Source organism: Camelus bactrianus, chromosome 1 (genome assembly GCF_048773025.1).
Source record: "Camelus bactrianus isolate YW-2024 breed Bactrian camel chromosome 1, ASM4877302v1, whole genome shotgun sequence".
Classification (NCBI taxonomy): domain Eukaryota; kingdom Metazoa; phylum Chordata; class Mammalia; order Artiodactyla; family Camelidae; genus Camelus; species Camelus bactrianus.
The window spans coordinates 2,115,599-2,129,177 of NC_133539.1; the positions used below are offsets into that span (position 1 = coordinate 2,115,599).

General features: G+C 61.8%; 1 protein-coding gene across 3 annotated transcripts; it reads right to left on the reverse strand.

The window, feature by feature from the left end:
* Positions 1–400: 400 nt before the first annotated feature.
* RRP1 (ribosomal RNA processing 1) lies at positions 401–13,007 on the reverse strand. 3 transcript variants are annotated; one of them, XM_074344591.1, is made up of 14 exons: positions 12,767–13,006; positions 11,476–11,558; positions 10,124–10,181; positions 8,554–8,639; positions 6,990–7,051; positions 5,743–5,872; positions 5,581–5,645; positions 5,207–5,358; positions 3,353–3,435; positions 2,702–2,799; positions 2,570–2,589; positions 2,021–2,125; positions 694–889; positions 401–571 (listed from the first exon to the last, which is right to left on the reverse strand). In XM_074344591.1, the coding sequence occupies exons 1-14, from the start codon at positions 12,897–12,899 to the stop codon at positions 553–555; spliced, it is 1,290 nt and encodes a 429-aa protein (XP_074200692.1). In that variant the 5' UTR covers positions 12,900–13,006; the 3' UTR covers positions 401–552. The 3 variants fall into 3 exon arrangements, 2 of the variants coding, with proteins under 2 accessions (XP_074200692.1, XP_074200757.1); XR_012499971.1 differs by lacking the exons at positions 401–571; positions 694–889 and having other exon boundaries at positions 2,331–2,589; XM_074344656.1 differs by lacking the exons at positions 2,570–2,589; positions 2,702–2,799; positions 3,353–3,435 and having other exon boundaries at positions 12,767–13,007.
* Between the last annotated feature and the right edge of the window lie 572 nt (positions 13,008–13,579).

Genomic DNA, 13,579 nt, shown 5'->3' on the forward strand with positions numbered 1-13,579 from the left:
ACTGCATCCACTTGTACTTTCCTTCAGATTGGGATCCTCGGGCCAGGAACTGAAACTGAATTTAAAGGAGCTGAGGGGAGGCGTGCAGGGCCTGGCAGGCACACGCCCGAGGGACGTCAGATCCTGCTCTGCCTCTGAGCCACAAGTGACAAGAGATGGACAGGGAGCTGCGCCTCCCGCTCAAGCAACGGGGCTGGCACAAAGCACCGGTTCACCGTTGACTCCCAACAAGAGCGTGTGAAGCGCTCGTCCAGACACCACTGGTAACACGCGCCACCGTCTTACAGAGCTTGAGGAACGTGCAGGCACATTTGGGTATAAAACGTGAACACCGCTGGCACCCGTCAGCTCACACCGCTGGAGAGCTTCCGCACAAACGCAGCAGAGGCAGGACTCGGTCTGCGCGACCCTCGGAGCACTTTATTTGCGGACGCCCAGCGAGCTGCGTCTCCTGCTGAGGGCGGCGTCGGCGGGGGTCCCCCGGCCTGACCTGGGTCAGCACAGCAGCAGCTCTTCCTGGGTCACGGGCGCTAAGTGTGGGCCCGACCACCATCAGCTCTGACCTCGGCCGCTGCGGACACAGTAGCAGCCGGTGTCGGAGTCTCCGGAACTCGGTCCGACTGTCCTGCCTCCTCCTCCCTGGTGGGCCTGGCGACACCACTTTTTGCCCTCCGGGGTCTGCTTCCTCTTCACCTTTGGCTCCTGGTAACTGGCCACCTTCGTGCTGGCCCTGCCAGCGGCCGCCGCCCCCTCTTGCGGGCCCCTCTCCCTCGCCGGCCCCCAGGCTGCTCCTGGGACACGGTGGGGTCAGCCCCTGTGCTCCGCCGCCGCCTTCTCCTCGCGGGTCCGGGGCTCGGGTCTGGACACGAGGCCTCCCCCGCACCTCTCCCTGCAACGGCAAGGCCAAGTGACCGAGGCTCAAGGAAGGCCCACCCACCTCGCGGTTCTCTGAACGAGGGAGGCAGCTCCGGGACAGCAGACACACGGTGCCTGACAGAAGCACTGACAGCCTGCGAAGCGGACCTGAGCCGGCCCCCCAGGGACCCTGCACCACAGCCGGCGGGCAGGTGCGAAATCCACGTGGGCTCCTGGCACCAGAAAGGCTGGCCAGAAAGGGGGCCTTTAGGAAGCCCAGGGCGAGGACAGGGCCAGGGAAAGGCAAAGTGGGCAGCGGTGTGGGGCGCAGGTGGGCTCAGGCTCGTGCCCACAAGGGCCGGAGGCGCGGCCGGGAACGCGGGGCCGTGTCAGCGTCCGGCCCCTTGCCTGGCGTGGGTGTGCGAGCCAGTCCTCGTCTGCTCAAGGGCCCTGGCGTGAGATGAGCTGGACAGGGTTGGGCCAGAGCAGAGAATGGACCAACCCTGCAAAGGGCAGATCCCAGGGCCTGGGGCCACTTGAGCAGATGTGGTGACACAGGAGGGGTCTCGGCTACAGGTAGGGCCACTGTCTCTCCCTCGTCTGCATCCCCCTCCAGCCACGAGCTCCTCCCGCCCCCACCCCACTTGGTGCTGTGGGCACAGCCCGGCCCCACTGCAGCGGGCAGCCGGCCCCAGGGGTCTGCAGTAGGCACAGGAGCACACGATGGCCTTTGGCACAGGCGGTCACAGGCTAGCCACACGCCTGTGGACAAGCTGGGGTGGAGGAAGCCGGGGGGGGGGGTGGAGCGGGAAAGGAGGAGGAGGAGGGAGGAGGCAGGGGGAGGAGAAGCCTCTAAAATCAAGGAGGAGAGTGCAGTGGGCTTAGGGCTCTCTGGAGGGCACTGCAGAGAAGGAAGAGGCACACACAGATCAAAGATGGAAAAGGGTCAGGAAGAGGCCAGACCAGAACCACAGGTAAGGAGGGCAGGGAAGACAGAGTGGCCCTTGGCCAGACAGCAGAAGCCCAGGGCTGGATGTGGTGCAGGGCAGTAGGCTGGGGAGGAGGGGGTCACATCTGGAGACAGGCTTCCGGTCACTTGTCCCAAGCGTGAGGACAGAATGCAGGTGAGGAAGACCCTCATCGCAGCCAACACTGCCAGGCTCACCCGTCCTGCTCTGCAGCTGGGACAGGCGCCTCTTCATCTTCACGCGCCGCCCTCCCCGCGGACACCTGTAGGCTTTCTCTGGGATGTCATCTTCAGGGAAGAGGCCTGAGGACCAAGGCGGGTGATCAGAAGGCCACGGGCAGCCGGGACGCTCACGGCTCGCGTGTTCACTGTCTCCATGGCCCCATAAGCACCACGTCATGAGCAACTGCCTTTCAGAATACGCTTTCCCAGGTCCACCAGCCACACACCACAAACTGGGGCTGTCTGCTGCTCCGCAGCCCAGCACCGCCGCACTGTGGGCACTCACCGGAAATGCAGGCTCTAGGGCCGGGCCCCACCCTGCCGCGCGAGCCTCAAACGCACACTCAGCCCCCAAGACCGCGGAGCTTCATCAGGACAAGCGTCCCGAGGCCAGCCACCCGCCTCTCGCCAAACAAACACCACCGGCCTCTGCAAACTCTTGTCCACGCTCTGCGGGTGAACGTGTGGCCCCGTCCACTCCCAAGAGGACGATGTCCTGTCTCAGCTGGGCAGCCCCGTGCTCACCTTCTGCGAGGCCCTGCAACCTGAGACAAGGGGAGGCGGTCACGGCCCCTCCTGCCTGAGCTCTGAGGGCGGGGCCACCACAGGGAGGGAGGGAGGGGCGACCCCAGCGCCAGCCCCTCCAGGGGCACTCACTTCCGGATCACTTTGTAGAGACGCTTCCGGTTTGGAGGAGGGGTGTCCTGGTGACTAGCCATTTCAAACAGTCTGCTGGCAACAGCCTCATAGTCAAACTGTTTCACAAAGAGATGCCGTGGAAGCAAAGGGCGAGTCACCTCCCAGGGGCCCCCGGAACGTGAACCGGCAGAGGGAGCGCAGGAGCCACGTGCCGAGGCCGCGCCCCGCCATCCCCAGGCCATCCCCGCACAAATGCAGACGTCCGCGGCACGGAGGCAGCAAACGCCCGTGGGAACGTGTGGGGCCGCAGGGAGCCTGTGACTTAAAACCCACGTTAAAAAAAGCAGGAAGAAACAAGCAAGATCAACCTAATGACTTTACTTGACCAAGACACTGAAGACCTTACTAACGCACGAGCAGTCAACATCCGAGACTCACGGGGAGATGCCCTGCATGTCCAGTTCACCTGGTTACAGCCCCGCCAGCTGAGCTCCGACTACCAGCGGGGACCCGAAACCCCCCCACGCAGCACGTGCCGCCCGGCGCCCCTGCCTTCCTCTGCGTCCCAGCCGGACAGATGCCACCCCCACTGTGCCCCCAAGAGCAGCTCCCCACATCGGGAGCGCAGGGCAGGGACTGAGCACCCGGCCCACGGGCCCGGCCACCCACCTGGAGGACAGAGCCGGCATTGTCCTCGTCGTCATCGTCCGACTGCTCCGCACCCGGGTCGGGTCCAGTCCCACAGACAGAGCCTAGGACGAAAGGGGCCCACGGACTCAAAGACATACCTGGTGCCACAGGGGTCACAGGGCCCAACACAAATGCCTGGGAACCAGGAGCCTTGCCAGCCAGGGCCCACTCTTGGGTGGACGGCAGGGGCATTGAGGCCTGGGGAGGAGAAAGCCGTCCCAGGGAAGATGGGGGCCTGACCAGTCCTCAAGGAGTGAAACCGAGAGGGGACTGTGAGTGGGCATCCCAGGCAGCAAATGCAGGGGCAGGAGTCCAGGGTGCAGAAGAGGGGGGCTGGCCCAGCCACAGGGTGACAGGAGATGCAGCTGCAGGTGAGGAAGCGGACACTGGCCAGGCGTCTGGGGCTCTGACGTCGCTCCCCGCACATGGAAGGTTTGGACAGGCAGCGGAGCGGGACAGGTGGGAGGCAGAGAACGGTGACGGCAGGGCTGTGGGCCGTCACCAAGCCCCGCGAGGACCTGGGGCTGCCTGGACCGGTGACTTGGCTACTGAGAAGGAGGTCAGGGAGGGCCAGGAAAGATGCCCCGGGCGGCCGGGCAGTGCCGGTGCGGCGTGGGGGCGGCTGAGAAAACCCAGGGGCACGCCAGCAAGGGCACGAGAGTCAGAGGCAGCAGAAGCCAACCCGCAGCTCACAGACACACGACCTTCCACAGGACACAGGACAACTTGGAGGGGCAAGGATGGGCCCTTCAACAAACGGGGCTGGGAACGCTGGACGTCCACGCGCAGAAGAATGGGGCTGACCCTGACCCCCCACCACATACAAAACTAACTCAAAATGGATCAAAAGCCCAAAACAATAAAACTCAGGTGAAAACACGGGGCAAAAGCTTCACGAGACCGGAAATGACCGCGGTTCTCCTGGACGTGGCACTGAAGGCACAGGCAACGAGGAAAAGTAGGACAAACGAGACCTGACGGGAACTTCCTATTTTGCGCATCGCAAGAGACTATCAGCAGGGTCAAAGAGCAGCCCCCAGAGCGGGAGGGCCGACCGCAAAGCACAAACCTGCGGAAGGGCGCCACCCAGAGTATCGAAGAACTCCTAAAACTCAACCGAGAAAATCTGATTCAAAAACGGGCAAAGGACTTGAACACACATTTCTCCAGTTCTCCGTGAATGGTCCACGAGCCTGTGCTCAGCACCAGAAATCATTCGAAAAGTGCAAATCAAAACCACGCCACAGCTCCACGCCCGTGGGGGCAGCTCCTCTCAAAACAGACTGACAAACGTCAGTGAGGACGCGGAGACGCTGGGCCCGTGCACGGGGGGCGGGGGTGAAGTGACGCAGCCACCCTGGAAGACAGGACAACGCTGCTAAAAAGTCAACAGAATCACCATCCGATGCAGCAACCCCACTTCTGGGCAGGGCACAGAGACAGTCAACAGCGCTCCCTGTCCTGGCGGCGGAAGCAGGGACAGGAAGGTAAACAAGCGATTCATGTAACTTTAAGCGATTTCTGCCAGGAAGTGAGAGGCCCTGGGGAAGCGACAAGAGGGCAGGGGCCCTGCAGGGGAGGGGAGGGCAGAGCAGACGCCCCGGAGCAGGACTGGTGGGTCAGAGATGAGCCTGGGGAGTAGGGACCTCATGAGAACACAGGAGGCCATAGAGCCGGGGTTCAGAGAGTGAGCAACACGTGTGCTTGCTTCTAAGGTCACCCGTGCACGACTTTGGGGGCAAGGGCAGAAATGAGGGGACGAGACAGGAGACAAAGGCGGGGATCCCGGCAAGAGCCACTGTGGGCGTCATCCTGGACACACGTGATCCTCACCTTTAGGTGGCTTCCTGGATGGCACGTCCTGTTCCTCACCCTCCTCCTCCTCTTGCACGTCCAGTTCATTCATGAGCTCCTCGATGGCCAGCGGGGCCTGCTCCACGATCGTTTCAAAGATGCCTCGAGTGATGTTATGCAGAACCAGGGAGCTGAGGGGCCGTGGCGACCAGGGCAGCTGGTCAGGCTGGACCCTCCAGGGAAGAAACACCAACCCCTCGTGTCCCCCTCTCCCACCCGGGGCCCCTCTGGGCCCTGCTGGGCCCCCGTGACCACGCAAGCCCTCTCTCTTCCTGGAGGGAACAGTTGCTCCCAAAGGCAGCGCTGGAGGGCGCTGGGAAAAGAGCGACAGGCGGGAGGGAGGCGACACTTACTCCTGAGTGCGGGCGGCGATGCGGCAGAAGGGGTCGATGAGCCTGAGGTTCTGCTCGGCTGTCAGCTGCGAGGAGGGGGGCGGGAGCCGCTCAGCCCCGGGCCACAGACACCGGGGTGGGGGTGGTGGGGGTGCTAGGCTGCCGCCCTCACCCCGGCCCTACCTCGTGGGCACCAACTCTGGCCAGCTCCTCCAGGAAGATCTCGATGAAATGGCTCCGTACCCCACTGGGGGCCTGACTGTCAGGGTGCAGGATCTCCGTGGTCAGCAGCTCCAGCAGCTGCTCAGTCTGTCTGAGGAGGGAAACAGGCCAAGTCGGCAGCAGCCAGACAGGCAGCAAGGCAGTGGGCTCACGTGGCCCACGGGGGGGCTCTGACAGGAACAGGAACTTTCACACCACATGTGTGGAGATCCCACGATGTGGGTCGATGCCGCACAAACAGCTCCTGCAACTTTGGATTTACGTGCCAATGGCCAGGGCCGACCGAGGCGCATAAACGTCCCCCCAGGCCCCCTCCTGTCCTAGAGGAGGCAGGCGGAGGGCGGCCTGGCCCACAGGAGGCCACCGTCGCCACGTCCGGAGTCTCTGCTGGCCCTGCTGGGACTGCGCAGGGAGGCTCAGGGCAGAGCAAACACAGAGGTGGGAGATGGAGGCCAGGGCAGAGGAGGAGCTGATCCCTGGGTCCCACTGCCCTGGGCCCGAGGCCGTAACGGGTCACGTCAGACCTCGCCCTGGCAGGCTGGCCTGCGAGGTCTCAGGCCCGGGGCTCCCAGGCCAGAGAGCTCCAGAGGCCAGTCCTCAGTGGTCCAGATGCACCAACACTCCTGGGTGCTCGATGGCATACAGGTACCTGCACCTGAACGGTGATGTGCACATCTGGCAAAAGGCTCCCTGGACGATGCTCCACAGCCCAGGAGGACGGGGCCAGGCCAGGCCAGGAGACCCCTCCCTCAGGCCAGGGACAGTGCTTACGGTCACCAAACCCACAAACCGGTCCCACTGCACGAATGAGAGCAGGCAGAAAGGCAGGCAGAGCTGGTCCCCCCAGGGCAGCAGGTGGGGGGAGTTGCCAGACACGACAAGGATGGAGCTACTGCCATAACAACAGCCCCAAAAAGTTCACAGAAATACAGCCGTCCCTTTAACACAACCCCGTTTCAGGCACTAGCCACCTACTGGGTAACACGATCCTAAGTCCTGAAATGAGCGAGCCACAGCAAGGACCCCGCCAAGGCGCCCACAGACACTTTCACCAACATGTGCACCAGCTGTGACTTTAAAATGCCTCTGTTCTGAGCACCAAGACCCCCGTCAGTGCACAGCTGACAAGCGAGTGAAGGAGAAACACGGGAACACAGACTCGCCGTGAGCAGCACGGGCCGCCGCGGAGCACGCGCCAGGGCACTGACCTCTCTTCCCAGCCCCGCGTCTTCAGGGCCATCCAGGACTCGTGCAGGACCATCCGCATGAGCTGTGGCACAGGAGACCCCGTCAGTGGGCACGTCCCAGACCTCCCGACATCCCCCCTGCCCCTTGGTCACCTGGGGGCCCCAGCGTGCCCCATAGGCCCTCAAGAGCCGCCAGTGGACAGGACACCCCCGCCGGGGGGGGCCTGGGCCTGGAGAAGGCGCCACTGCAGCTGGGCTGGAACGCCCAGCTCTCTGAGAGCAGCAGGATGAAGTGTGGCTCCCCCACAGCGGCAGAGCCTCCGGAAAAACCAGGTATGAACCCGAAACTGTCTCCTCCGAGCTCCCCCTGGATCTTCTCCCCGACAGAGTAACTGTTTACCTTCTCTGCCCACAACCCTCACTTTCCTGTCACGGTGGCCAACAGCATCCTCCCACCTGCGAGGATGAACCCTACACGCCTACAGAGGGGTCGGTCACGGTGACAGGTAACAAAGGAGACGAGCAGAGCAGAGCAGAGCACACCCGACAGCCAGGACGCCCGTCCCTGGGGACACTCACTCCCATCTCATGCTATCCCCTACTTGCGGGCCGCCAGGAGGGTCGGCCTTCACAGCAAGGCTGTGCTGGTGGATGTGGCCACATGGTGGGGGGGGGCCGGTCGTGGGAAACAGGCCTCAGAGAGCTGCGGAACCCACCCTATTTAAGGCCAGTCCTGCATCTCAGGGAACTTTGTCTTAAAAGCCTGGATCTGTAACAGTGCAGAGCCTGGCCTCCAGCCTGCCCACATGCATCATGACCCATCTTCCTTCCCTCCTGAGCTCCGTGCCCTGCCCACCGGCTGGCCTTCACTTTAGTATATCTGACATCATACGGCGTCCGCACAGCCCTGGCCCAAGACTGAGCTAGTGGCAGATCTCAGGGGCAGATTATGGCGACCTGTCCTCAGTGAGGCTGGGCCACTGCCCTGCTGAATGTCCCCCATGGGGTCACCTGCTCTCAGGTAGCAGCACTGGCCCTTCATCTGGGGACTGTCCCATCACAGTGACAAGGCTGCAGGTCAGTGGCGGCGGCAGCAAGACAAGAGTATGACCCATTTTTCAGTTTTTCCTGCATTTCTGAGTGCAGTCAACAGCCCAGTCACAGGAATGTGGTGCAGGAAAGGAGAAAGAAAAGGGGTCTGCTCTGCTGGACAAGCTGTCCTCGCCCGGCGGGAAGCGCCTCCAGAAGCTGGCGCCCGCAGGCGGCCCCGGGGCCCCACCGGCTTTGCTGGCTGCACAGGCACACGTCTGCAGCAAGGATGCGATGGCCGCACCACCGATTCTGCCCAGGAGGGCGACGTAAGCCTCTTCCTCTGAACCGAAACTGTTTTAAGAGCTGAATTCTATGCCCACTCTCCAACCTCAGAAACGGGAAACACTGCAGAACCCCAGGCACACGCACCCCAAGAGAAGCTGGAGCTCCCGTCACCGCCCAATGTAGTCCTCAGGGTTGCCTGCTGCCCAGAAGCCAGGACGCTCCCGCCGCGCCCAGCCCTCCCCACCCCGGCCCCGCGGGCCTTCCTCACCATGTAGAACTTGTCCAGGCGCAGTCTGTCAATGCCCGTCCACTCGCGGTTCATGGTCTGCCAGAAGGCCCGAAGGAACAGGTGCTCTGGAGGAGAGAAGCGGGGAGGGTCACGAAGGAAAGCAGAAGCCACCTGGGGAGGGAAGGGGGGTAGGTGAGGGCATCCCGAGTCCCGGCGGCGGGGCGCTCAGCCCCCGAGTCCGTGCGCCTGTGAGACGGGGCAGTTAGCAGCCTGCGACAAAAAAGCAAAGCCCAGCTCCAACCCCGGACTGCAGCCTCACTGTCTGCAGAACAGGCCAGGAGAGCACGAGGGCAGCCCTCAGGCCGCTGCTCCCCCGCTGCTCCCCTCACCACCCCTCGGCTCGGGGAGGACCCCACCCGACAACTGCCCGACCGCACTGCTTGCCCCAGGATCCACTGCTGGTTATGCACGAAGCCCTCCAAGAATGGGTGTGTCGGGACCAGAGTTCCGCGGGCTCATCCGGGCCCTCACCCCACACTGAAGCCATCGCCCCCAGGACCTTGTAACAGGACTCAATCTGGGCCGAGGGCCTTCAGAGAGGTGATTAGAATAAAAGGTCACTGGGGTGGGCCCATATCCCAATCTGACTGGTGTCCTTAAGAGGAGCCAAGGACACAGACACACACAGAGGGACGACCAGGTGGGGACACAGGGAGAGGCGGCATCTGCAGGCCCAGGAGAGGGGCCTCAGGAGAACCCTGCCTGCTGACACCCTGAGCTCGGGCAGAAAGAGGCACCACTTCCTGCCACAGAGCTTCTCCAACAGGAAGGCCTGGAAGGTGGCTCAGTCACAGCTGAGCTCACAGCCTCATTCAAGTGGCACCAAGTGAACGCTCTGTGCCTGGCCGGCTGAGCACAGAAACCCTTCTGCAGGCTCTTGCAAGGTAAACGTGATGGAGAACAGATCTCGTGGATAATGACTCAAGCGCAGTCAAAGACACTCTCGAGTGGAGAAAGTAGTCACCGTTAACTGCACACTCCCTACTGCTCACGACTTTGTCTGCTCAGTATAAGCCACACAGCCAGGGCCTGCCTGGCAACGGTCCCGCGGCCAACGCCAGTGACGCTGCCCAGCCCTGGCTGCCTTCGGAGCAGTGGAGGGAGGTGGAGGATGCTGGCGCCCAGGCCCCACCTGCAGGGCTTGAATTAACGGGACCAGGGTCTAGACATCAGGCTTTTTAAAGACTCAGCGGAGTCCAACGGGCCGATGGCAGCGCTGAGAACTACCGACCTCAGTGAGAACGGGAACAGGAGAGGTGGGGACGCCCTGCAGGGACTTACAACTAGCAGGTGAGCGCCAGTCATCAGCCTGCTAACACCACACCAGATTTCCATTTTAACTTAAAAGGTGCGGTATCAGCCCTCCAGACCCCTGACCGAGTCTATGCTGAGTTAATCCACATGGGAGACGGAGAACAGCGTCTCACACACCAGCGCCAACAGAAGCCGGCTGGAGTGGGCGTCTCGCTCTCGCCCCCGGAACACCAGCCTCCTGTGTCCCAGAGCCGACCCTCTGCAGCTCCAGCCTGACCTCGGCAAGGATACTCACGGGCCTCTGTGGTCTGGAAAGTGTGGACAAGCTGCGAAATGGTCCTGCCGAGCTCCTCCTGCACAGAAACAGCACAAACGCCCTCAGTCCCCAAAGAAATGAGGTCTGACAGCCACGAGCAAGAGCAGGAAGACAGTCACTCAACCGTTCTCAGTCATCGCAGGCACCAGCTCTGCAGGGCCTCTCAGCCCAGCGTGCGCGGGGGCTGCAGGTCTCACACGGGCTGTGAAAGGCCCCCCAGAAGGCCGGGCCGACAGAACCTCACAACACTCAAGGGCAGTAACTACTCTCCTGACCGAGGCTGAGCCCCAAGTATGAGCCCTCTCTCCTCTCTCCTCTGGGGCGGGGCGGGGCGGGGGGGTGCATATGCCTCAGTGGTAGAGTGTGTGCTTAGTATGCACAAGGTCCTGGGTTCAATCCCCAGTACCTCCACTGGGGGGAAAGGAGGGGAAAGGAGGGGACAGGAGACAGCAGGAGCCTCGGAACCAGCAGAGAGGAGGTGACCACCTGCTGCCTGCCTGTGTCACTGCACCAAGCATCACCCAGTGCTCAGGCTAAACAGGTGATTCCAGAACCTTCCCTTGAGAGGTCCTAGTTTAGTAGGCATGGAATACAGCCCAGGAATCTGCATTTTAAATACGTACCCTCACCGCCCAGGTGCTTTTGAAGAGTAAACAATTCCCACTGAGAAACACTCTAGAAAGGCGAGCAGTTTAGGGCAGTGAAGCTCCAGCGTAAAATACAATGAGGGACGCATGCCATTATGCGTTTACCCAAACCCACAGACTGTACAACACAGGAGGGAGCCTTCAGGTAAGCCGTGGACTCTGGGTGACGCCGACATGACATGTGGGTTCATGGACTGTGACCAGTGACCCACTCTGGTGGGGCTGTTGATAACCCAGGAGACCGTGCACGACTCGGGGGAGGAAGTGTAGAGAAATCGCAGTATCTTTTCCTCTCATTTTGCTGTGAACTTAAAACAGCCCTAAAAAATAAAAACTGTTTTTTAAAAAGGCTAGCAGAAGAGACACTTGTCTCAGGAGACTTGGGTTCTGTCCCTTGGCTTCCACCGTTTCTGCACCCAGCTTGCCGTCTCTGACAAGCACACGACAAGGAAGCCCGGTTCTCACCCACTGCCTGCGCTGCAGTCACCAGCGCTGCTGCAGGGGGCAGCTCAGCCAGGGGAGGACCACGCTGACCAGAGGTCCTGGCCCCTCTAGCTATTGAAAAAAAAAGTACTGGGGCTCTAGAATGCCCCCTGGCATGTTTTTTCTGTATAAAATGAGGGTGGACATCTGTCCCCCCAGTGATGCTGCCCCAGCCCCTCCTGCTCCCTCCTGTGCGCTCACCTGGAGGAGTGGCTTGTCCTGCATCCACATACAATAGAACAGTCCTTTCCACACCTTCAGTAGCTCGTCATGTGTGAAACCACCTGCGTCGAAAACAGCAACACTCAGACTAAAGGAACCCAAGCTTTCAGTGCCCCAACAAAGCCTGAGAAACGTGACCACCTGAATTAGACCAAAGTCCTCGTACTGTAAAGGTGCCTGAACCCCCTCTCAAGCCATCCTCCCAACTCTGAACCTGCTGAGCCTGTGGCTGCAGGGACCCCTACCCGCCCCCAACCCTGGTCAGGTAACTGCCATTTCACTCATTCAGTAAATGTTGACCGAGAATCTACACGCATCAGGCCCCGTACTCCATTTCTGGAGATTCAAAATTTAGGGAGTCACCATTTCCTGGCCTGGACAGTAGCTACGCAGGTGAAATTTGTTGGTAATAATTCACACAATGTTACACCTGGGGTTTGTGCTCTTCTCAAACTTTAAAATTACAAGTTACCTCATTCGGGCTAGTTATGAAGGTAGATATATAGAGCATTCAACAAGTGTGTCCTGAGGTCCTAACTGTGTCTGGCACCCTGTTCTGGAGCAGTGGTTCCCAGACTTTAGCACCAGGATTGCATCACCTGGAGGGCTTCTTAAAACAGACTGCTGGCCCAACTGCCAGAGATTTGATTAAGCAGGGCTAGGATGCAACCCAAGAATCTGCGTCTCTAGCAGATACCCAGGTGATGCTGAAGCTGCTGACCTGGCCACATCTTGAGAACCATGGTTACAGAGACAAGTTAAAAAGCATGTTCTCTGAGGAGCACACACTACAGTGAAACTCAGGCATCCCAACCACCATACAGGAGAAAACTACCAACAGTGATAAATACCGCCCTGAGGGAAAACAGAGGGCGCCCAAACAGCAGGCAGCAAGGATGGCAGGATGTATGGACTAACGGGGGGTCCGGTTCCCAGAGGACGGCAGGTCCGAGCGGGGAAGAGGAGACAAGGGGCGGGGAGAGGGGGGAGTCCGCGCAGAGGGACACGTGGCCACCGCACCACTAGGTGAGCGCCGCGCAGCTTGGGTGCGGCCAGGGTGGGGAAGGGGAGCAGGGCCAAGCGCTCCGGCTGGGGCGGGGGCGCGAGCGGTGGGCGAGTGGCAGCACCGCCGCAGGCCCCGCCGCCGGGTCCGAGCACGTGGAAGCTCCACCGTTGGGAGGTCCCCTAACCCGGCCCGCCGCCGCCTCCTGCCCCACTTCGCCGGGCCCGGGAAGCGCCCCCTCCCACATCCCGCCAACCCTGCGCCAACCTTCGGCTCGCTGAGTCCTGGCGACGATGTATTTCCGGAGCTTCCTCACCGCCCGGTCCCGGGTCACCTGCTCGTTCCCCGCCAGGCGCTGCGCCAGCTGGATCTCGGGCGGGAGCTGCACGCGCGGACCCATGTCGACAGCGCGGAGAGCCGGGGTGCCAGCTACCGCGCCGCTAGGCCCCGGCGCGCGGCGTGACGCCACACAACCACGCCGGCCTCTCCCAGGCGCAGCATGACGTCACCCGCCCGCGCCTGCCCCTCTGAGACTCGCGGTGACGTCACACGCCCGCGCCGGGCTCCCGCCACCGCCTCGTAGTGGCCCGGCCCCAGAACGGCAAGTCCGCCTGGCTCCGTGTTGGTGGACATTCATTGTGGACACTGGCCACCAAAGGGAGGCTATTAAGTGTTTGCCCGTCTTTCGGGGGTGGAGGGCGCTGCTGAGGGAAGGCTCTTCTCTAGCCAAGAATGCCAGCGAGCACAGAGGAATGGTCCTGAGGAGAAAGACCCCAGTGAATCGTTGGTTCAGGCGAAGGTCATCAGAAAATGCCACAGCTGCCTGAGGAAGGTGGTGGGGGCTGGGGTTTTCCTCAAGCATCCCCGCCCCCAGTGGCCTGCCGCCGCCTCCGGGCATCCCCACCCGTGCAGCGGCGTCACCCGTGGGGCAGTCTGCATCCCGGCTGTCAGGACACGAGAGGAGGCCACACACGGGGCACGAGGAAGCACTCACCAGCCCAGGTCTGGGACAGTCCGCATCGCTTCACAGCTAACGTCATGAACAAAGGTATGGGTGAAGAAGGTATAAAGGACGGGATG

Excerpts from the sequence above, each read along its gene's own strand:
- RRP1 (XM_074344591.1), bottom strand. The coding sequence starts at position 12,899 with ATGGGTCCGCGCGTGCAGCTCCCGCCCGAGATCCAGCTGGCGCAGCGC. Across the intron at positions 5,359-5,580 it reads ATCGCCGCCCGCACTCAGGA|CTCCCTGGTTCTGCATAACA; the intron begins GTAAGTGTCGCC and ends ACGGCCCCTCAG. Across the intron at positions 3,436-5,206 it reads ATCCAGGAAGCCACCTAAAG|GCTCTGTCTGTGGGACTGGA; the intron begins GTGAGGATCACG and ends CTTTCGTCCTAG.